The sequence below is a fragment of the Eumetopias jubatus genome, unplaced genomic scaffold, assembly GCF_037043125.1.
Source record: "Eumetopias jubatus isolate StellerSeaLion01/CBP00866 unplaced genomic scaffold, mEumJub1_p1.0 scaffold_3, whole genome shotgun sequence".
In the NCBI taxonomy this organism is placed as follows: domain Eukaryota; kingdom Metazoa; phylum Chordata; class Mammalia; order Carnivora; family Otariidae; genus Eumetopias; species Eumetopias jubatus.
The window spans coordinates 33,912,763-33,936,950 of record NW_028274809.1 but is presented as its reverse complement, the minus strand read 5'-3'; the positions used below and the strand labels follow the sequence as shown (position 1 = coordinate 33,936,950).

Below are 24,188 nucleotides of genomic sequence, written 5' to 3'. Positions count from 1 at the left end.
CAGGACAGATGTGTATCTTTGGTGGCTCTGTGGGACGCATGGGTGGAGATCTAGCTGATTGAGTTTAGAACCTGCTTTCCTTCTTCAGGTAAGATGTTCCAGTGACTGTAGAGCCAATCCATGGTGGCGACCCTTCAAAATAGACAATCTTAAAGGAGGAGGGAAAATTACCAGAGAGAAGGGCTTTTCTTTAAGTTTGGGGCTCAGATATTATGGGAATAAGAAAGGAAATGGTATTTATTTAATGGACATCCTCTGTAAGTTTTCCTGCGTTTTATATGCGTGCATATGGGTATTTGTATTACAGCCCATAGCTCTCTTTTGTTCTGGCTTTCAACTGAATCACATTATGTTTACAGCAAGATAATAATCCTGGATTTTCCATGGCACTCTCTGTCAGAGTATAAGATTAGCTTTTGAATTCATTAACAGCCATCTCCTTTTAAATGTCAGATAACTTTTTAAATGCCAAGTACTTACGCAACACCTTCTGTGCAATTCAAGTCAGCTTTACCAAATTAACTCATTAATCTTTATTGTTTCCTTTACTGAAGAGAAAGGGTTCCAGGTGTTTTTAGCAGAACATGAAAATATTAGTTACAATACGGTATAGGTGGGTTTTGATTTTCTGCTAAACATTTCACCCTCCCACCAGTTTTGTAATCATTCCCACTGAAGCCTGCACAAAAAAAGACACAAAAAAGCTTCAGGCACCTCTGCTTTCTACCGCTTCCCCCATTTTCCTTCCCTTCTGTCTATCCTTGTGCTTTCTTCCCCCTTCTGCATCTTCAGATACCTTGACTCCTGTTTACTATTTATTTTGCTGTCTTCACTCTCGAAATAGCCCAAGAGTTGCAAGGGTCAATTACGATGGCTCTTCCACCCAGAAAACAGCAGGGTGCCTCTAGGGAGCCCAGAGGGCCGGTCAGAACAGGCCTAGCAAACAGGAACTCCACTTTCCTTTTCAGAGGACCCCTGCCTGGTTTTACCTCTGAATAATCAGATACAGGCTACTCTGACGGCTAAAGATAGAGCCTTCCATGGTTGACTCCTTCTTGTCACCCAGCTCTCTGCTCCAGTCATATCAGAAAGGTCTTTCCCCTCCCCCTCAGCCTCCATCCTATCCCATTTCATTGTCTTCATAGACTTATCACTATCTAAAATCATTCTGCTTCTGTACATGTTTGTTTGTCTGACACATACCACCGAGTAAATATCAGCTTAATGAATAAATGCAAACCCATCCCAACACATGGCTTTCTTGCCTGGTTTTAGCTTTCTGACTCTTTTCTCCTCTTCCTACCACCTCCCAGAATCCTCTTCATATATTTAATCTTTTCTTTCCTCCCATCTCCCAAGCCCCCTTTCACTATCATTTATTTGTTAGAACACTTGAATGTAATAAGCAAAAACAGTTCTTCGCATTCCAGTGACAATAGAGCCTTCATGAAGACATTCCATCAAGCTAGAATTCATGGCCCCAGAAGTTAAGGAGATGAGCCATACAGTCAAAAGAATTGTTTTATCAAAAGATTTACAGGCCGGGGACGCCTGGATGGCTCAGTCAGTTAAGTGTCTGACTCTTGATCTCAGCCCAGGTCTGATCTCAGGGTCGTGAGTTCAAGCCCCATGTTGGGTTCCACACTGGGCGTGGAGCCTACTTAAGAAAAACAAAAAAAAAAGATGTACAGGTCAGTGATTTGGAGAGACTTTTCTCAAAGCCTCTCAACTCCCTACTCTTCAGTCTGAGCCCCACATAAGGAGTTAAAGTAATTCTAGCCATTGGAACTGGCTGTGATTATGCTTTTGTCTTCTGGGCTAACACAAACTCTTCTCTTGAAGATAATGGAGAAATTTCCCTCAAATCAGTATTGTCTGATTTCTATTATTGCACCCAGTGATTCATGCATGATTTTGGAAGCTAGAAAGCTTCAAAATTTTTGTCTGATTCTAGCTTGGACCAAATGTTTTCATTTGATCTAGAAACAGGAAGGGGCTGTCTCACTCCGAGGAGCTAATCAGATATATGACTGAGATGACAAAAAATTGGATATGTATTTGTCCAGAAAAGTCATTAGCTGCATTTCAAAACAAAGGAAATGGGTGGAGGTGTTCATCAAAATGATGGCTGTTTGTGGGGACCCAACTGTTAATTCATCATTAATACTTTAATATAAATGTTATAGGAGGGGGAGTTTATAATGGCCCAGAGAGACAGACATCTGAGATTCAGTCTCCTAGAAAATATGGAAATGATCAAATCCACACCCACAGTGATCTCATGGCATACTAGTGACCCTAGCAAATCAGCCCTGAAAAATAACAAATAAATTTCCTCCTTGGAAATGAGCCAGTGCTAGGCAGAGGACAGGTCTCTGGAGGTCTGCACATGCTTCCTGTAGAGACGTCTTCACTGGCCTTCGCCATTGTAACTGAACTGGGCCATAACACATAGCTTGCCCCAATGTGATTGTTACTCTTTTGTTCAGCAAATACCTACCAAGTGTGCATTTGTTTCCAGACCCTGTGCCAGGCACTGCTGTTACCTGAGAACAGCACAGTCATGGTTTCTGCCCTCATGGAGCTTATAGTCTAGTGGGGAAGCAAGTTGGCTGCACAGCATGAGCATCCTTGTGGGCAATGGGGGAAGTGCTCAGTGCTGCGGGATGTCATGAAAGGCCCAGATGAGCCAGACCTGAAGAATGAGGAGGAATTAGAAGGGAGACATGTGTTCTCCGGAACGGGAAGGACATTGCTCTGGGACCTGAAAGGTCAGTGTTGGTGGTAGCTCTTTGCACTTGCTATTCCCACAGTGAGGTAAACAGTTCCTTCAGAAAGTCCCGCAGCACCTGCCCTGGCCTTTTTCAGAGCTTTGCTCAAACATCACTTTTTTTTTTTTTTAAGATTTTATTTTATTTATTTGAAAGAAAGAACGGAAGTAGGCAAAGGGGCAGACAGAGGCAGAGGAAGAAGCAGGCTCCCGGCCAAGCAGAGAGCTGGATGCGGGGCTCAATCCCAGGACCCCAGGATCACGACCTGAGCCAAAGGCAGATGTTTAACTGACTGAGCCACCCAGTCACCCCTCAAACATCACTTTCTTACGGGGCCTTCCCCAAGTACCCTGCTTAAAATTGCAGCCTCGACTACCATCCCCAGCTACTCCTTACTCCCCTCTCTGCTTTATTTTTCTTCATATCACAAATCACTGGCAGACATAACTTATGTTCACTTGCTTGTTATCTCTTCCCTCCCAATGGAATTCGTGTGTGCCGTTTTCACAAGGGTGGAGACTTCTCTCTGCCTCTTGCACTGTCATATCTGCTCTACTGGGCATAGAAAAGGCACTCAAAAAGTATTTGCTGAAGGACAGAATGAGGCAGGAGAGATGGGCCAGGCAAGAAGGGTCTTTTAAGTGGGTTGGCCTTCATGCTGGGGGCCAGGGCCTTTTAATGTTTTCACCAGAGGAGAAGACTGGTGTGGTCCACTTTGCATCCTGGAAAGATCACCCAGCTTGCAGTATGGAGCATGGGCTGGAAGCAACTCCAGATCAAACTTTGTTGTGCTCTGAATCATGACATCATTGGCTTGTTGTAGTAACAGGAGAGAGTGTGGCCCAACAGATTGAAGGGGCCCCGGGGCCTCCCATTCTTCCTTCCCTCTTGCTAGATTCGTTCAAATCACTCCTCCTAACACATCAAGTACATTTTAAGCTTGCAAATAAACTGGAATCTTGCTATGACTTTATCTACAAGGTAGATTTGATAACCGTTTGTGGAAGCCATACAAGTACTGAAAAGATCTCATTAAAAAAAGGAGTCTGGGGCAGATGGTGATTTCAGCTCTGCCATTTACCAGCTGTTATGGCTTTAGGCAAGTTATGTTAAGTAACTCCCAGAGCCTCTGGTTCCTCATCTGTGAAATGGGAATAACAAGAACAGGGTTGTTGTGAGGATTAAATAAAATGATTACAATCGTGGGACACAGGAAGGTCCTTTTTTCCCCTTTCCCATTATACTGACCCCAGGTATGAATTAACCAGACTTGGATTATCCTCTATACATCTGGGTCCCCTGTGTCTTCGATGGTAAAAATAGGTGTTATGACTAGTGTTCCAACGATGAAAAATTACTTTCTATAAATATTTGGGGATTTAGACTAGCTCTTGTCGCACTGTATATCATTCCTATGAAAGTTGGGCTTTCTGCTTCTCTTCACAGGGAGCCCAGCAGTCCTTGGAGGCAGCAGCTCAGAAGACAGGAGAGCCTCAAAGTTGTATAAATAAAGGGCTGATATGTTCAAACAGAAAAGAATTTTACACGCGCAAGCTGCACATCGACATGACGCCGTTCCTGAAGGTGATCTCACACTGAGAAGGCGAGGGGTTTTATAGACACATACACAGGCATTCCAGTTAATACATTTCTGCATGGTGCAAAAACAGCTTCAGAAGTCCCTCAGAGTTCCTGCTTTATCAGAAGGGACAGAAAATAGGCAGTTTGTAGCAGATGAAGGAAGAACAAATTAGGACAGTAATCACAGCCAGCCATCGGGGACAAATCAGTTGGGTGTCCGGTTTGGGTGGTGGGGGACAGAGAAAAGAGAGGAGAAAGGATAACCTTGAACTACCTCATAAAACAAGCAAATATAATTCGTTTTATCTTGACAGTAGCTAAAATAATTGTTACTCTTTTATCACCTTAACTGAGTAGAGCTGGTGTTCTGACTAGAGGAGAAGACTGATACTTGGTAACTATTTACAAGTCAACTGCATATCCTCTTTGGATGTCTGACCTTATTTCTGTTCTCTAAGAGTTCATTATTCTCCTAAGCTCAGCTTCATATCTAGTTAAGGTACTCAGTGTTCCTATGGTGGATGTCATTTGTCCACTTTTCCAGTAGTCTCTTCTGCCCCAGCATCTAACACAGTGCCTGGCACTGGAAGGTGCTCCCTGAAGGCCCCATAAATTGGCCCCCTTCTAATCCAACAGCCCTCTGGCTTAGGGTCCTCTTCTTACCCATTCTTTGCCACCCCGAGAGCTGAATGAACTGGGAATAAATGATCAGGGAGTAAAAGAAACTAATCAGGAACCAAGCAAGGCTTGGAATGGAAGGATTTCTGATCCTTTGTACAACCCTAGAGAGCAACATCCCAGGCCCTTGATAAGAAATGACTAGGAGGGGGCGCCTGGGTGGCTCAGTTGGTTAAGCAACTGCTTTGGGCTCGGGTCGTGATCCCAGAGTCCTGAGATGGAGTCCCGCATCGGGCTCCCAGCTTAGCGGGGAGCCTGCTTCTCCCTCTGCCTGCCACTCCCCCGGCTTGTGCTTTCTCTCTCTCTCTTTCTGGCAAATAAATAAATAAATAAAATCTATTAAAAATATTAAGAAATAAGATCTATTTTTTAAAAAAGTGACTAGGAAAGACAGAAACAGAGGAGAAGAAACCAAATACGTGCAGGGTTCGTGATGGTGGCGCTATCTAATGCTGTAAGCTGTCAGAGACTTGCGAGGTCATGAGGGTCACCCTTCCAACCTCAGCTAATCCTGAGTTCTCAGGCTACATCTTCTCTGGGCTACTCCAATCCCAGCTCTGCAGTGTGGGGCTTCTATGAAGAATCATGTATTTGTCCCCAAGCTATCTCCCTCCATGACTGGGCCCTGCATTCCTCTGTTTCCTCTTAGATAGGCTCTTTCCCCATGTAACAAGATGGTCACTGACTTCTCTTTTCTAGATCATTCTGGAACTGAATCTCATTGGCCAAACTTGGGTCACATGCCCATGCCCAAATGAATCACTGTGGCAAGGAAATTAGAATACACTAATTGGCCTAGCCCAAAGTCCCAGGGACTAAAAGGGCTGAGGGGAGGAATATCTCAAAAAGAAAAAAGAGGGTCCGTATAACCACAATAAGAGAGAATGATTCTGGATGGGGCGGGGGGGGGACAAAACGCTATAAGTATTCAAAATAATTGCTTTAATTCATTACTTATTATATTAGTTTGCTAGTGCCACCAAACAGGGTACCACAGACTGGGTGGCTTAACAAATTTTCTCACAATTCTGGAAGCCAGAAGTCTGAGATCTAGGTGTTGGCAGTGTTGGTTTCTTCTGAGGCCTTTCTCCTTGGCTTGTAGATGGCTGTCTTCTCTCTGTGTCTTCACCTGGTCTTCCTTCTGCGTGTGTCTGTGTCCCAGTCACCTTTCTTATGAGGCACCAGTCATATTGGATTAGAGCCCATGCCAATGATGAGCCCACCTCATTTTAAGTTTTTAAAGACCATATCTCCAAGTACAATCACATTCTGAGGTACTGGTGGTGGACTTCAATATATTAATTTTGGAGGAACACCATTTAGTCCAAAATACTTCTACCAATGAAACTATCCCTTTTTTCGTAGCATCAGTTTAGTTCTCCCCTTTGGGCCCAAAGAATTATGGTTAGTACTTCCCGGGATGGGATAGCACAACATCATCACCACTCACTCATTCAATCCATAGTGAGCATCTGCTACCTACTCTGTGTCTGGCCCTTTCTGGGCGTTTGGAATACATCAGCAAACAAAAGAGACCAGGATCATTGTCCTGCCCTAGGCAACATGTATAGTATGTCCAAAGGTGATAATTACTATGGAAATGAGATAAATATATTTATGGAGCATCTAGAAACTGCAGACTTCAGAGTGTAGAATTTTACAATTATTTTTGTGTGTGTATTTAGTGTCCACAGTGCTTTTAAGTTATACTTTCTGTTCAGCAATGTTGGCACTGTGTTTACAGAGGGGAAGGCATTGTCATTCCCAAGGCTCAATTTCCAGTCCACCCTTTCCAAGACTCACAGAAACTGTAACTCCGCCTGCTTCTGCAGGGGACTCACAGAGCACGCACTCCCGAGCTGTCCTTGCCCAAAAGATCACACCTTTTCTTGAGAATGTTCAGTGTTAAAAGCTCCCCTTAAGTAACCTTCCCCTTCTTGACATGGTAGCTCCTTGATTCTTAGGAAATCCTTAAGTATTGCAGAAAAGGACTAATCTCAGGGCTTGTGTAGAAAAGGATGGTGAATCAAACAGAGAAAGTCCTGTGCTCAGCATCTGGAGCTTTATAGAAACCAGCTCATTCTGCACGTCATTTATGCATTTCTTGCATATCCATAGGGCATTTCATTCACTTTTCCTGGTGCGTGTAGGAAGCATTGCAAATTTCAGCATTTGAGAGTAGGAGATAATATTGAGGCAGGGGGCGCCTGGGTGGCTCAGTCATTAAGCGTCTGCCTTCGGCTCAGGTCATGGTCCCAGGGTCCTGGGATCGAGCCCCGCATCGGGCTCCCTGCTCCACGGGAAGCCTGCTTCTCCCTCTCCCACTCCCCCTGCTTGTGTTCCCTCTCCCACTGTGTCTCTCTCTGTCAAATAAATAAATAAAATCTTTAAAAAAAAATATTGAGGCAGAAAAGGAGAATGGAAAGAGATGCAAATAATCATAAATGCTGACATGACTGAGCACTTACTCTGTGCCAGACTGTTCTAAATTTTACGTGCAGGAACTCATTTAATTCACAAAACGAATCTAAGAAATAGGTAACATTTTCCCATTTTACAGATGAGTAAACTAAGGCATTGAGAGGCTAAGTAACTCCCTAAATGTCCTACAGTTAGTAAATGACAGAAACAAGATAAAGACAGCCCAGCTCCAGAGCCCATGTTTTCAACCATCTGCCATAAAGCCTCACTGCAGACCCCAAATGAGTGACCTTGTAACACTTCTGGGTCTGTGCTTCCTCTTTAGTAAAATTAAAATAGTAACACTGGAACCTCCATAGCTGTCTCTCAAAAGTGAGGTAAGAGTTACAGGAAATAATAATCTTGAAAGAATGTTCACACCCACAAAGGATTCAATTCATAAAGGAGAAAGGACCAAACATTCGTTGATTCCTGCTTAGGACCAGGCCCATATTAGAACTTTATTTCATTTTCCCACACGCTTCCTGAGATCTCTGCTGTACAGATGAGGAAACGGGGCTGGGAAAATGAGCTGATCATAGGTGACGTGGCTGCCAGCAGAGGGCGCTAGGATTCAAAGCCACAAAACCCACAATACCTGAGCCTGACGAGGTCAGTCTACTCTGTTCCTGTGAAGAATTTAATCTTTGTTTTGCCTTCAGAACCTAGGAGAGGAGCAGAGAATTAATAATATATTTTAATCTTAATAACACAAGATATCTGATGATTTTCATAAATCGATTTTCTTTATTAAAGAAAACATGCAGGATCTTTATAATACACAAGAAAAGTACTACCTTGAAGTTGAAACTCTTTTTTTTTTTTTAAAGATTTTATTTATTTATTTGAGAGAGAGAATGAGAGACAGAGAGCATGAGAGGGAGGAGGGTGAGAAGGAGAAGCAGACTCTCTGCTGAGCAGGGAGCCCGATGTGGGACTCGATCCCGGGACTCCAGGATCATGACCTGAGCCGAAGGCAGTCGCTTAACCAACTGAGCCACCCAGGCGCCCGAAGTTGAAACTCTTAAATAAGATACTGATTTTCTTTTTTTTTAAGATTTTATTTATTTACTTATTTATTTTGAGAGAGTGAGAGAAAGCACTAGTTGGGGGGGGTGAGCAGAAGCAGAGGCAGGAGAGGGAGATGCAGACTCCCCTGCTGAGCAGGAGCCCAATGCAGGGCTCGATCCCGGAGCCCAATGTGGGGCTCGATCCCAGAGCCCCGGGATCACGACCCAAGCTGAAGGCAGACACTTAACGGAATGAGCCACCCAGGTGCCTGTAGATACTGATTTTCTTCCGTTTTTAAGAAGTTGTTGAAATTAGTTCTTTAGATGCATGTATTGTGGCATGTTACACAGAATTTCCAAATGTATTTTCCTAAATAAGTCTTTCAAGAAGAAGCCTGTACAATACTTATTATTACTCCCATTTCACAGATGGAGAGAGTGAGGTGCAGAGACAGGTCGTGTAGCTGGCTGCTGGCCCACTGGAGCCCCACCTCTGACTCCCGTATCCCACACTCCTCCGTTCTCTGGGAGCTCCTCATGAAAGCCTGCAGCGGGCCTAGAAGTACCAAGCTCAGATGGGGCACTGTGCTTGAGGGTAGTGGGCCAGACTAGTGGAAGATTCTCCAACAAGAGATGAGAACTGCAGGTCCCCTGTCCGTTGAAGAAACTGAGGCTCAGGGTTTGAGTAAGTCACATGCTCTGTAAGGCATCAAGTGGAGGAGTCAGGGCTTCCAGGCAGTCTGACTGCAGGACCTGCACCCCAGCCACTCAGGCAACTGTCTCGTGTCTGGTTTCAGTGCTGCAGTTTGTGTTTACGAAGTGTTTGTTACTATCCCCACCCACCCCCAGCCCTATAATACCACACTGCTGCCAGTGCTCTTTCTAAATACAGCTCAGTCCTCTCACTGGTTTGCTTGGAATTTCTTACCATGTCCCCATTGGCCTTCTGGTAAATCCTGGCATCAAAGATGTATTTCTTTTATAAATAGAAAAATAGAATAAATCCTTTTTTTTTTTTTTTGAACTCCATCCTGCAACCTGCAAGATCTGGCCCATATCAAATTCACACTGTCCACGCACGGCAGCCACACCACACCACCCCCTGACCAGCACGGGCTGCTTCCTCTGCCAGGAACTACCCTACCTCCCTCTTCTCTGCAAGACTTAGCACCACGTCCCCTGGTAAACAAGCCTTCCCCAGACTAATTTAGCTTCACCTCCTGTGAGGTCCTGCAGAAACCTGTCATAATCTGTCACAACATGTATCAGAGAATTGCAATGCTGAAGTTTTATGTCATTTCTCCACAAGTCTGTGAGCTGCTTACAAATAGATCCTTCAGCTTTGTGCTTCCAATGCCTAACACACAACCTGGCACACAACACTCCATCAGTGTTCATGGGCTGAACGAACAGATGAAGAGCAAATGACTTGGCCAGAATAACCAAGCTGGGATCGAATTTTCAGTCCTTCAGTTTGTTTCGCTCACTCACCAAGTGTTATTATGTGCTTCAGTCACAGTTTAGTCATTGCATTTGTAATTCATACTAAAAATGACAAATTGCATTTTATTTGGTTTAGGGTTTTCTTTAAGGTTTTATTTATTTATTTGAGAGGGAGAGAGAACACAGAGGGAGAGGGAGAAGCAGACTCCCCGCTAAGCAAAGAGCCTGACGCAGGGCTCCATCCCAGGGCCCTGAGATCATGACCTGAGCCAAAGGCAGATGCTTAACTGACTGAGCCACCCAGGTCCTCCTGGTTTAGTTTTTTTTTAATTGCTGTATAGTTGGCATACAATGTTATGTTAGTAGTTTTAGTTTTTTAATTCAAATTTTGAATTTGAAATATACTCAGACAGTCTTTGAAAATTTAAGTATGAAAGGGTATGTCTCTCAGCTCCCCTCCCCCTGGGCTCCACTGTTGCTAGCTTCTGGTGTGTCCTCCCTGACTGTAGTACACATACATAGGCCAGCACACGTAGAGGAGTGCAAAGACACATTTATACACACTTTAATATCATACACATTGTTCAGAGTCTTACGTCTTTTTACTCAATAGATCTTGGAGTTCTTTCTATGTTAATTCATAAAGAGATGCTTTTCATGGTTGTGTAATATTCCATTGTGTGAATTACCATAATTTACTTGACTAGTCCTCAAATGGTAGCACTTTTAGGTGGTTTCAAATCTGTTGCAGTAAACGGCCTTAGGTATAAGTCACTTATCGCGGGTGTTCATATATTAAAACATGATAGGGTTTTTTTATAGTTTTCTAAGCAACAGACAGAATTTCAAATTCAGACTACTTATTTTTCTAACAGGGACCCACCAGAAGGTTCTTTAAAAATCCTGACTCTCTCTGCCTCCATCTCCCCATCTGCGAAATGAAAATATTTCTTGCCCCTGAAGGCTCATAGCTATATATTGTTAAGACTGAAGGTTTATCCTTCTTGTCTTTGAAATTATTCCAAAGGAGCAAGCTTGTTTCTTCCTTTTAATCCAGTTTCCTGTTAGATTAAAAGGACTTATGAACAGGAATTTGTCTTTTGGTTTATCTCTTTTCTACTCTTATAACTTAGCAGTTTACGGTGACTGAGGTGGGTTTTCCTGCTGTAATTTTTCAAAAAACCTTTCCATTTATTTAGGGATGAATTTTTTTACCGTACCAAGGCTAAATCCACTTGGTCTCCAAAATGAGAAATGCAAAAGAAAGAAAATTACTGTGCTCACTTCGGCAGCACATTTACTAAAATTGGAATGATACAGAGAAGATCAGCACAGTCCCTGAATAAGAATGACACACAAATTCATGAAGCATTTCCTATTTTTTTGTACACCTAAAAGTAATATAACACTGTATGTTAATGAACTGGAATTAAAAACTTAGGGGGCACCTGGCTGACTCATTCAGAAGAGTATGATGTGACTCTTGATCCCAGAGTCGTGAGTTTGAGGTCTACATTAGGTATAGAGATTACTAAAAAAAAAAAAAAACCTTAAAAAATAAATAAATAAAAACTTAAAAAGCCAAAAAAAAAGAAAGAAAATTATTTACCTGCTCTAGCTCTATTTTTTTTTACAGATTTATTTGCTTGTTTATTTACATAATTATCTATGCCCAATGTGTGGCTCGAACTCACACACCTGAGATCAAGAGTCACATGCTCTTCCAGCTGAGCCAGCCCTAGGTCCAGCTCTTTTATGTCAGACTATCTCATTGGCTACAAACACGAAGCTGACAAATGAGAAACGCGCAGGGTAAAAAGCTGTAGAGTAAGAAGAGAATGTCAAACAAATTAGCAGATAATTAATTGTCTCTTCCCAAAGCAGCTTGGGCATTTGATAACAAAGTGGAAAAACTGATTGTCACTAAAGATTGAGGAACTTTGGTCCTAGGAGAGACTTCCAGGGCTCTCCATATCCAGTTCCTTCTCTGTAGCTGAAATGAAGATGTGGATTCAGCAGAGATCCAAGTGACAAAGGCCAAGAGCTGGCTTCATCAGACACATGAGGCTTTATTTAAGTCATTGACTCTACCTGCCACATCACCTTGGCTACCAAAAACTGCTCTTCTATTAATGGTCAGTCTAGAGAAGAACAGTGACTGTCAATCCCAGTACATATTGGAATCAACCAAGAAGCCTTAAAATTGCCCTAATCCCAGAAAGTCTGATTTTATGGTTTGGAGGTCAGGACTGGAAATCATATTTTTTAAAGCTCCGCAAATAATCCTAACTTTGCAGCCAGGGTTGAGAACCGCTGTTACGGAGATTTCTAGATGGTGGATGGCACGCAGTTTGTATGACTGGGAGAAAGAAGGAGGAGGGGATTAGATGTGATAAGAAACCCAATCCGTGGTAATCCTGGAAACTCGACAAAAGGTCGAGTTTTTTTGCTTCCCTGCCTTAAACCCTCAGTACCTTCCATTTGTTCTCAAGATAAAGACCAAAGACCTTAATCTACCTTCAAGGCCTTTGGATCCTGTCTCATCCCACCCCTTCCCATTCTTTCAGTGTCTGCTCTCATCACCCCAGTCATCCATCAAGTCCCTGGAGGTACCTTGCTTCCTTTGTGAGTTGGCTGGCCCGTGGCATTCTTCTTCCCACTCCCAGTTAATGCCAGGCATGGAGCACTATGCACATGAATGGGCCAGCCTCCCACAAGAGAAGTACAACTGAGACCCCACCAGTGCTCAACACCACAGCTAAGCCCAGCTGGCTCTTTAGGGCTCTTCACACCAGCACTAGACTTCTTGGACACTGAAAGTTAAAATAAGCTGACAAAGAAGAAACAACTAAGAAAACTGGATTTCCTTTTACCAAAGGGCATGGACCACAGGAGTGTTCACCTTTATTTTATCTTATGTATTTTTTTATTATGTATTAACCTCATAGGAAAATGGAGATGAACTGGACAATCATGAAGAACCAGGAGGACCCCTTGGAGAAAATCATCAAGACACCCAAGGTAGAGACAGCTGGGTTGGTTTTTAAATCTTATCACAATACTTCTCTGATGAGGTTTGCACTGGTTCAAAGATGTTAATGCAGAATGACCCTTCATTTCCTCTCAGGGCCAGAAGTCAGAAAACATGCCAAAGTGCTGAGTTCAGATGCTGGTGGTTCTTAGTGTATCACCAACTAATTGATGATAACATACTTTTATATCCTTGGACTTACTGAAAGATTTCTTTCCTGCCAGAGGCCGCAGATTGATGGAAGAGAGTGGAGACTCTGGGGCATCATGAAAAGGCTGTATAAGCACCTCCACTTCCCTGTTCCTCCTGCTTGCACACAGGCTCCGATATGCAGGTGCAGGAGCTGAGGTTCCCTGCCTAGAGGGTTAATATTCCAAGAGGGGGCGACCAGTGTCTTTAGAGACCCAGAACTTGTTGCCCCACCACCCTGAGTGGCCAGAGCTGTTCGAGTGTGGCTTCCTCCAAAAATGATGCTGCATTTAATAATGATGATTTTGGAAATATTGGGCCCAGAACTGGGCTTTTTGGCATAGTTCATATTCCCAGACTCTGAGCTAGACTCTAATCTCTTCCCTGAGGGCACCTGTGCATCTGCATGATGCTGCAGTTGGGTAGACCCAGGCAGCAGGACTGTTCTTTATCCTCATTGCATCTTGCAGGAGTGGAAACTGATATGTGAGAGACTCTTGTGTTCCCAAGGGATGGACACAGTGCCGGCCAGAAAGAATTGTTTGGTGTTTGCTGTACAAAGGCATCCAGCAGAGGGAGCAAATAGGGGCCTGTGCTCTGCTCCCAAAACCAAGCACCTCAGGACTGGGGGTCTCCACGCAGTGGGGGCTCCTTTTCCTACTCAGCCCTTCTGCTGGGGTGCCTTGCTTGGTTCATACAAGGTACTTTATATAGGCTAGCAACAGCAGCTCTGGGCAGCTGAGTGGAGAACATGGGCTCTGCAGTTGGACTACCTCTGCCTTAACCCCTCTGGCCTCAGTGTCCTTAACTGAGGCTGAAAACAGTACTCCCCTCATAAGGTTGCATGAGAAATAAATGAAGTAATTCATAGATAGTAGCTCTTTCACAAATATTAGTCTTGACTTGGATATCATAATGATTAAATGTCTACCCTCTCATGGTCACAGTTTATCAACCTGTAAAATGACACCAGGACTCTTCCTCTCTCCTCTAGAACCCATGAGTTGAGGGAGACTGTGAGAGCTCACTAGAGATAAATGTGTGAAGTCATGGATTTGGGATTTCATCCTAAACTTGGTATTTTTTTTTGTTTACATATTTTACTATTTCTTTCAGTTGACATTCTAGACAAAAATAATTTTTATACTCATTTTAAAAGACTTCATTGCTGGGGCACCTGGGTGGCTCAGTCAGTTGAGCGTAGGACTCTTGATTTTGGCTTGGGTCATGATCTCAGGGTCATGGGATCAAGCCCTGCATAGGGTTCCATGCTGGGTGTGGAGCCTGCCTGAGATTCTCTCTCTCTCTCCTTCTCCCTCTGCCCACCCCCACCCCTGCTCGCATGTTATCTCCCCCTTTAAAAAAAAATTTTAAAATTTCATTGCTTCTGCATATCAGACAATAAAATATTATGATAGTCCAATTTCTGGATTTGGTCAAGCTTTTAAGCAGAGCTTTTGCTAAAATAAGTCTCCCACCCCCTCCATTTTCAAAGCTGAGTGACAGTAGCCAAGGAAACATGCTCCAGTCTTCAGACCTTTCATATCATAAGTCACATATGCAGAATGTGAACACTGATGAGGCTCCAAGATCCTGGCCAAGTGCAGTGGAGGTTTTAGGCAGTGCAGAACATGGCCAAATCTAAGCAATGACCAAGTCAGTTGAAACATTTCCTGTCTCATGACAGAGGGACGCGCTCCAGCTGAGTTCCATAAAGGTTATCCAGACAGTCTTTAATGCAGTGAAATATCACTGCAGAAAATTAAAGAAGGCATTTGCCTGTCCTGAATGATAAATGCTAATGTTTAAAAAGGATTTCAAATCTTTGAAGGAAAACAAGACTGCATGCCAAGGAATTTTTTTTTTAACTATTTAAAAATCGCTCTTCCCCTCATAGGTCTTACATCCAATTGCCAGGATTTTTTTTCCTACACTAAATTAAGTAGTGATCTTCATGTTTAAATTATGAGCAGTGAACCAGTGCCATCTCCCCTGAGAATACCTTGAGTCTCAGACTTGGTGAGATTACTGCATGCAAGTTTTCACCAGACAAATCAAAGAGGGTTTGGAAAATTGCTCGTGTTAAGTACAAAACTTTCCTTTCCACCTCTTTTCCCTACCCCCACGGCCCAAAGAAAGAAGGAAAATTCAATTCGTGTTTCTTTCCTAGGCCAGCGGTTTCAAGCTTCAGTGTGCATTAGAACCACCCGAGAGCCTGTCCCCAGACTTTCTGATTAGATCTTGAGGTCAATAGAATTTACAATTTTAGTAAGATTGCTGGTGATGCTAAGGGTGGTGGCACAGGGACCACACTTTGAGAATCACTGCCTGGGCCTTGCTTCTAGAATTTATTTATCTAAATTTAGCAGCGACTCGATTTCATCTGTTCTTTTGAAAATAATGGGGGTGGAAGGATTGGAGGGTACTGTCTAGGCAGAATCACAGTAATCAAGAGCACTGAGAGCAAGTCTGATTCTCTGGGTTCAGGTCCTGGTTTCCCCACTTACTAACTGCATGCCCTTGAGTATGCTACTAAACTCTGGGCATCTTTTTCTTCATCTGTAAAATGGAGGTACTAATACTCCTTATCTCATGAGGTGACTGAGAGATAAAGGAGTTCATACGTGTAATGTATACAAGTACCTGACACACAGTACATGCTCACTAAAAGCTAGCTATTCGTCTATTTCTTAAAAACCTTAATTTAGGGGCGCCTGGGTAGCTCAGTTGGTTAAGCGACTGCCTTCGGCTCAGGTCATGATCCTGGAGTCCCGGGATCGAGTCCCACATCGGGCTCCCTGCTCAGCAGGGAGTCTGCTTCTCCCTCTGACCCTCTTCCCTCTCGTGCTCTCTATCTCTCATTCTCTCTCTCTCAAATAAATAAAAAATCTTTAAAAAAAAAACAAAACCTTAATTTAGTAGCCATAAGTTGTACCTTGTCGGCAGAGACTCGTTCTAAGTTGGTAACATGATGATTACTTTCTAGATCAGTCTCGGTGACAGGGGGGCTTGATCTTGGGGATTAAGTGAGTCCTCTGTGTAAGTCCTTTTTTTACTTAAGGCCAAGCGTGGGCAGCAGACCCAGTCTGAACGAAGCAGTGTTACCAGCCTCTGCATTCTGTGAAGGGTTATGGAGCAATACTGATGTAACCCCTTAGAATGTGGCAGAACTTTAGATATTCTTAAGAGGAGTTGGAGGTTTGGAGAGCCCTGCATGAGATGCAGGGGTTCCCTAATGAGGAACCTAAAACAATGGCGAGGGGAGACAAATCCAGGTCTTATAGAAACCCTTAGAAACCAGTAAGCCATTTCTATTCTACCAGGATAAAAGGCTCAGAGCTTTATTCAAGAGATGGATGTGTAATAGTTAGGATATTGATACAAGCATTCTAACAAAGACCAAGATAAGGTCTTCCATCTTCAAATAAGATGGAAGGTTTATTTCTCTCTCATGGAAACGTCCAAGCTGGCAGGCGAGGGGAAGGACAGCTCTGTTCCCGTTCCTTCTCTCTGCCATCCCCTTTTGCCATTACCCTTTTCTACATGGTCGGAGCTGGCTCTACATTTCCTCACCCTGAGGACAGGAGAGAAAACATCAGTGCTGGGCGCACTGCTGCCTCGTAGGAACACAATTCCCACTGGCCCACTAGCTATAGGGGAGGTTTGAAGGCCTTTCCTCAGGGGCAGTTCCTGACTCCAGCAATAAACAGCTCCAGAGGGAGCAAATATAATAGCTTCCCAGCCTGGGCAAAGAAGTGAGGAGTAGCCAGTGTTGCAAAAATTTCTCTTAAAGCTATGGAAAAAAATAGATCAGAAGTGTGTGCCCAGGAGTTGAGACAGTGCCACTGCCCCAGATTCTACAGCCTGGAAAGTGGTACTCCCTGCAGAGGGCTGCCACTTGATGTCAGTCGGGGCTCCTTTCTCCCTGATTTGTTCCCTGTGAGGCCTACACAGTCTCCATACCCTGCCAGGCTCTGCGGGCTAGAGCCCCGGTACTGGGTTCAGAATAATCTGCAAGTTCTTAGCAGCCTGGATGTCCTACACCCTCTGTTACTGCTTTATTTTTTGCTTCTGGAAAGTATTTCAAAGTCCTCCTTCATGATGGGAAGTGGTCTGTCCTTAAGAATGTTTCTGGCTCATTCCATTTAACCCAGAATGGAAACCCCAGGGAAGTCCCCAGAATCCCAGAACACAGCTGTTGCCCCTTGATCCTGAAAATTCTCTTCACCTTCCAGGAAGTAAAGCTTCTATCTGACTGGAGACCCAAATTCATCAAAACCAAAAAGCAGTTGAAACTAGAGACAAGGACAACATAAGAAAGGAAATTTTCAGACCAATCTCACTTATGATCAAAGACGCAAAATTCCTAAATAAAATATTAGCCAATCAAGTCCTTAAGCTTATATTTAAATATATAATATTTTATGATATATGGTGTGTGTGTGTGTGTGTGTGTATATGTATGTGTGAGTGTACTGAATTCATGACTGAATTCGGTTTATCCCAGGAATTCAGATAGTCTCATAGGGGAATGTCTGTTTATGTAATTCACATCAAGAGGTTAAAGGAGAAAAACCTTAGGGTCATCTCAATAGATACAAAAAGAAAAATAAATTTATGACATTCGCCCATTCATGATTTAAAATTATCAAAGTGGGAACAGAGGAAGACTTACTGATTTTAATAGAGAGTGTCTACCAAAAACCTACAGTAAACATCACACTTTAATGGTAAAACTTTAAAAGCCTTCTCTTGAGACAAGGAACTGGGATAAGCACGCCCTCTGCCATTGCTTCTATTTCAACATTGTGGTAGCACCGTAGGGAACCAAAGGGAAGGAAAAGGGCAGAAAGGAGGAAGTGACACTGCCATTATTCCCAGACAATAGTAGTACTTACATGGAAAATCTGAGGGCCTCTACAGACAAGTTATTAAAAGACAAACAAAATGCAGCAAGATTACTAAATAGAGATCACATAAAAATCGATTGTGGAGAAACAATAGTATGTCAAAACACAAAGCACAATTTATAATGCAATTTTAAGATCATTGTTATTATGGAAAACCCCAAATATACACAAAGATAAACAGAACAGCACAAGAATCCCACATCCCCAACTCCTCCCTTCTGTATTATTTTTTTTTAAAGATTTTATTTATTCACTTGAGAGAGCGAGAATGAGAGAGAGAGCACACGAGAGGGGGGAGGGTCAGAGGGAGAAGCAGACTCCCTGCTGAGCAGGGAGCCCGATGTGGGACTCGATCCCGGGACTCCAGGATCATGACCTGAGCTGAAGGCAGTCGCTTAACCAACTGAGCCACCCAGGTGCCCCCTTCTGTATTATTTTGAAACAAATTTTCCAGGCTCATATCATTTTACCTATACACATGAGTATATATATATCTCTAGAAAACAAGAAAACACACTTTTTTTTAAAGATTTTATTTATTTATTTATTTGACAGAGAGAGAGAGCACAAGTAGGCAGAGCGGTAGACAGAGGGAGAGGGAGAAGCAGGAAGCCCAATGTGGGACTCGATCCCAGGACCCTGAGATGACCTGAGCCGAAGGCAGACGCTTAACTGACTGAGCCACCCAGGCGCCCCAAGAAAAGACACTTTTGACATAATTGTAATACCACCATTGCACCTAAAAATTAGAACTATTCTTTAATATAATTGAATATTCCATTTTTTCAATGCTGTAATTGTCTCATAATTTATTTTAATTGTTTTAGAGTTTGTTTGCAGTTGGTTGTTGTGGCCTTCACGTCTCCTTTAATTTATAGGCTCCCCTCCATTTCTTTTTTTTTTTAACCCTCTGTTAGTTTATTTTTAGGAAATTGAGTCACTTGTCCTATGGAGTTTCCTACAATCTAGATTTTGCTGTTGCTTCCTCATGGGGTAGTTTTATGTGTTTCTCTGTCTTCTGTATTCCCCATAATAAAAATTAGTACTAGGATCTAGAGACCTGGACAGATTCAGGTTTGGTTTTTCCTTTTAGCAAGACTGTTTCCTGGAAGGCATTGTATTCTTCCATCAGGACACATAATGTTCGCTTGTTCTCTTTGCGAGGCCTGCAGCTACAGATCTGTTCATTCACAGAGGCTGCAAAATAGTGTTACTGAAATTCTGTTGTTCTTTCTCCACTCATTACTTGGAAAACTCCTACCAAAGGAAACAAAAGAACTTTCCTTTTCTACTGGCTATCCACTGGTACAGTTTATATAGGAAGGCAGGATAAATGTAATTTTTAAATATAACATATATATGTATAGATTGATGTATATATATCCTACAAATAAATGTAAAAAAGATATGTGAGACTTTCTTGAAGAAATTATAAAATTTTGTTAAATTAAATGAAAATAGACCAAAATAAATATAATGTTCTATATAATGCTGTATATAATGTTCACAAATAGGAAAGTGACAATTTTCCCTAATCTACAAATTCAGTGCAACTACAGTTTTTTTAAATTCCCAGTTGGGTTTTTGGTACAACATGATAAGTTGATCCCAAAATTCATAAAGGGGCTTAAAATAATACAATTTTGAAGAAAAACAAAGAGGCCAAATACTAAAATATCAAAAATATTAAATATCAAAAATCACTTTAAGGCCATATGATATTGGCTTAGGGACAGACAGAAGAGAATAGAGAATCCAGAAATAAATGCACCCATGTATGGAAACAATATATGGCAAAAGTATAAAGAATGATCTATTTTTCAGTATATAATTTTGAGATAACTGGTTATCCAATTTTTAAATCTTTACCTCACAAAATATTGGGTGTATTTTTTTGAAAAAGCAAAAAAAAAAAACTTTTTTAAGATTTTATTTTTAAGTAATCTCTATACCCAGCGTGGTGCTCAAACTCACACCCCAAGATCAAGAGTCTCATGCTCTTCTGACTGAGCCAACCCCCCTGAAAAAGCAAAAGTTTTGAACTTTTTTGGAAGAAAATATAGAAGAATATCTTTATGAATTTGAGAAAGGAAAAAATTTCCTACCCATGATTCAAAACATAAACCATAAAGAAAATTACTGACAACTCTGGGTATATTAAAATTTAAAGTTTTTGACAAGACAGCAAAAACAAAGTTAAAAGGCAAATCACAGGGGTGCCTGGCTGGCTCAGTCGGTGGAGTGTGCAACTCTTGATCTCGGGATTGTGAGTTTGAGCCCCATGTTGGGTGTAGAGATTACCAAAATAAATAAACAAATAAAATCTTTAAAAAAAGACAAATCATAGACTAGAAGACAATATCTGTAGTGTATAAAACCAACAAAGTATTAATATCAAAATGCAGCAAGAACTGCTACAAATAGAGAAGGAAAAGACAATCAACCCAAGTAAAAAATGGCTGAAAGATACAAACAGGCAATTAACAGAAGAGGAAGCCTAAGTAAATGGCCATGTAAAAAAAGTCAACTTTGCTGCTAATCAGGAAAATTCAAACTAAAAAAAAAGATATCATTTCATATATATATCAGATTAGCCAAAATTTGAAAGTCTGCAAACACCCATTGTTGATGAGGATATGGAGTTTTAGAAATTCAGAGCAATTTGGAAATATCCAGTAAATTGAAAATGCATATACCTTGCAACTCAACAATTTTATTCCCATGTATACCTTAGAGAAACTCTTCCATGTATGAAAAGTGACTTACTCAAGAAGGTTCATTGCAGCATTGTTTGTAATCACAAAAAAATTGGAAATAATCAAAACAGCCATCAACAGCAAAACGGATAAATAAATTATGGTATGTTTATACAATGGAATAGTGTCAGTAGCTTATAATAAATGAAGGGAAACTATGTGTATTATCATGAATTAATCACAAAAACAAAAATTTTTTTTAAAGGTTTTATTTATTTGAGAGAGAGAGAGAGAATGAGAGATAGAAAGCACGAGAGGGAAGAGGGTCAGAGGGAGAAGCAGACTCCCTGCTGAGCAGGGAGCCTGATGTGGGACTCGATCCCGGGACTCCAGGATCATGACCTGAGCCGAAGGCAGTCACTTAACCAACTGAGCCACCCAGGCGCCCACAAAAACAAAATGTTAAGCAAAATAAATAAGTTGCAAAAGTTATATAAATGATACTATTGATATAAGGATTTAGTGTGTAAAATAGTATTATACATTGTGTATAAGTGCATTTATACACGGCAAAGATATAAACATATGCCTGAGGACACTGTAGAAGAAAAACTTTTCCTTGGCCCTCCTAGGGTCCCTGGCTGGACCTAAAAATTAAACTGACACAGAGAAATTTAAGAGAAAACACACAAATATATATAACATAAATTTTTATGTGACACAGGAGCCTTCATAAGAAAGTGAGGATCCAGGGCACCTGGGTGGCTCAGTTGGTTAAGCATCTGCCTTCAGCTCAGATCATGATCCCAGAGTCCTGGATGGAGCCCCATATGGGGCTTCCTGCTCAGCAAGGGAGCCTGCTTCTCCCTCTCCCTCTACCCCTGCTCATGTGCTCTCTCTCTCTCGCTAACTCTGTCTCTCAAATAAATAAAATCTTTAAAAAAAAAAAAAAAGTAAGGACCCAAAGAAATGGTTAAGTATGAGTGTTTGTTTTAAATATTTTTTATTTTTAAATAATCTCTACACCCAACATGGGGCTCAAACTCACAACCCTGAGATCAAGAGTTGCACACTCCACCGACTGAGCTACCCAGGCACCCCCAAACCTGAGTATTTTTATACTAGATTTGATGAAGAGTGGAAAGTTGTGGGCAAATATGATAGGACTTAAAGGGAATGAGTTAAGGGTGATAAATTGGGAGAAACTTAATAAGTCCTGTTTGTTTGGATTCCTCTTGAAGTTTCTCTGTCTTCAGAGACAAGGATGCGTCTTTCCCCTGGGGGGGTGGGCGGCACCTCTCAAATGAGGGCCTTTTTTTTTTAAAGATTTTATTTATTTGAGAGAGAGGGCACAAGGGGGAAGGGGCAAAGGGAGAGAGAGAAGCAGACTTGCTGCTGAGCAGAGAGCCCAATATGGGGCTCAATCCCAGGACCCTGAGATCATGACCTGAGCGTAAGGCAGACGCTTAACCAACTGAGCCACCCAGGCTCCCCAATGAGGGTCTTATTACCTGCTTCAGGGGAGAAGGGTGCGGTGGTCAGAGAATCCTTCCTTCATGTGCTATTCCTCAAATTCCTTCAGCCTGAAATATTTAATATGCAAAGGTGCTGTATTTTGGGGTAGTGCGTCCAATTGACAAACACCAAATTTAAGAGAGTGGTTACCACTGGAGAGAGAATAAGAGAAATTGGATTGTATGTGATACAATGAAGTCTTAGACTGTATCTGAAATGTTTTATTTCTTTAGAAAAAAATGTGAATCAGATATGGCAAAATGTTAAGATTTCACAAAGCTGGGTGGTAAATATTTTACAGATTTTTTAAAAGCAGTTAAAAGTTATACACTATTAAAGTACTGCCTTAGTTTATTCCAATACTTCCTAAATATCAGGTTATTTTACTAGAGTGGGGTGGGGAGCTCTTTTCTACCATCCACCTCCCAGAACTGGCAGAGCTTCGATTCTAATCAATATGGTGAAATTACACCAAGGTAGGACCTCAGGTTTTGGTCAATACAAATGCGCCCTCTGCTGGTACTGTAGTGTCCTGTCCCAAAGTTCAAAAGAGCTATGAGGAGTCGTGAATGTCTTCAGTGAGACAGCTTTTACTGAGCCAGCCATGTTAGGGAATGAACCCCCCCTCAGAGTTCCCCTTATCATGAAGCCATTTAACTCAGCTCCAGCTCCCTGTTAATATTACATATGATCCAAAACAAAATAAATTCCAAGGTACCACCCCAATCAACCTCCTCAGTTTCCCCAGCCACCCTGTACATTAACAATTTTGCCCCCACTGCTAGATCGGGAGGTTGATGTGTGAGACAGTAGATGCCACCCTTAAAGTTTGGGAATGACAGAAAAAAAAGCTCAAGTAACAAAGACGCTCTGGGCTGGGAAGGAGTGGGGGTGTCACAGACAACTTGATTGCTGAAAAATGGATTAACTGTAGTATTAAGGAAATGATGTTGGTAGGATGACAGGTGAATTTTTTCTTTTCCAATCTTTCTTTAAAGTCATAATACAGGGGCGCCTGGGTGGCTCAGTCGTTAAGCGTCTGCCTTCGGCTCAGGTCGTGATCCCGGGGTCCTGGGATCGAGCCCCGCATCGGGCTCCCTGCTCCGCGGGAAGCCTGCTTCTCCCTCTGTCACTCCCCCTGCTTGTGTTCCCTCTCTCGCCGTGTCTCTTTCTGTCAAATAAAAAAAAAAGTCATAATACCTATAAATGAACAAAATTGAGGAAAAATAAATTCACAGAAGAATCTACTGCTCAAAGAGAGAAATAGGTACTGAATATTAGAGCCTTCCTTTTAAAAAGTTTTTATTTTTTGGTTTTGTTTTATTTTGTGTTAATATCCATCTTCCCCAATAAAATTTAAGCTCCCCGAAACTAGGTGTTTCTGTCCTGCTCCCCACCGTATTCCCAGCACCTAGCACAATTCCCACGCTAATAAGCATGTGATAATGAAGGAAGTAAATGACATTTTCTCAGTGTAAATCAGTACAAATTTTCTGGGGAACAATTTAGCAGTAAACACTGTGCCTTAAATACTATATATCCCTTAATAATCATAGATGTGAACAAAGAGTAGGTCTTTTAATAATCAAAAACATTCCTTTCAAGGATATGTTATGCAAAGTTCTTATTAATTATAAAAAATTTGAAACAATCTGAATTTTAAAAGTTACATGTTTGGTTGAGTCAGTTACGGTACATCTGTACAATGAAGTGCTATGCTGTTATTAAAATCATTTTTAGGAATATTTAGGGAAATTCTAATAACAAAAGTAAATTACAATTATGTTATTTTTTAATTCAGTTAAAATGAGTATATATTATATATGCATGGAAGTACATACACCAAAATATTTGCATTAATTGTATGTAAATAGAGTGATCATGAGTGAGGTTTTTTTGGTTCT

General features: G+C 41.8%; 1 protein-coding gene and 1 non-coding gene across 3 annotated transcripts in view; both read left to right on the top strand.

Annotated features, from left to right (window-relative positions):
- Positions 1-24,188, top strand: part of KIAA2012 (KIAA2012 ortholog) — a 101,086-nt gene that overhangs the window by 62,840 nt on the left and 14,058 nt on the right. For both annotated transcript variants that reach the window (XM_088022074.1, XM_028121392.1), the window contains exons 14-15: positions 4,218-4,355; positions 12,892-12,964. In XM_088022074.1, the coding sequence (XP_087878200.1) occupies positions 4,218-4,355; positions 12,892-12,964 (211 nt within the window). The remainder of the gene's footprint in view (positions 1-4,217; positions 4,356-12,891; positions 12,965-24,188) is intronic.
- On the top strand, positions 11,220-11,326 carry LOC114226090 (U6 spliceosomal RNA). The gene has a single exon (XR_003612674.1). It is a non-coding gene; the product is annotated as a U6 spliceosomal RNA (small nuclear RNA).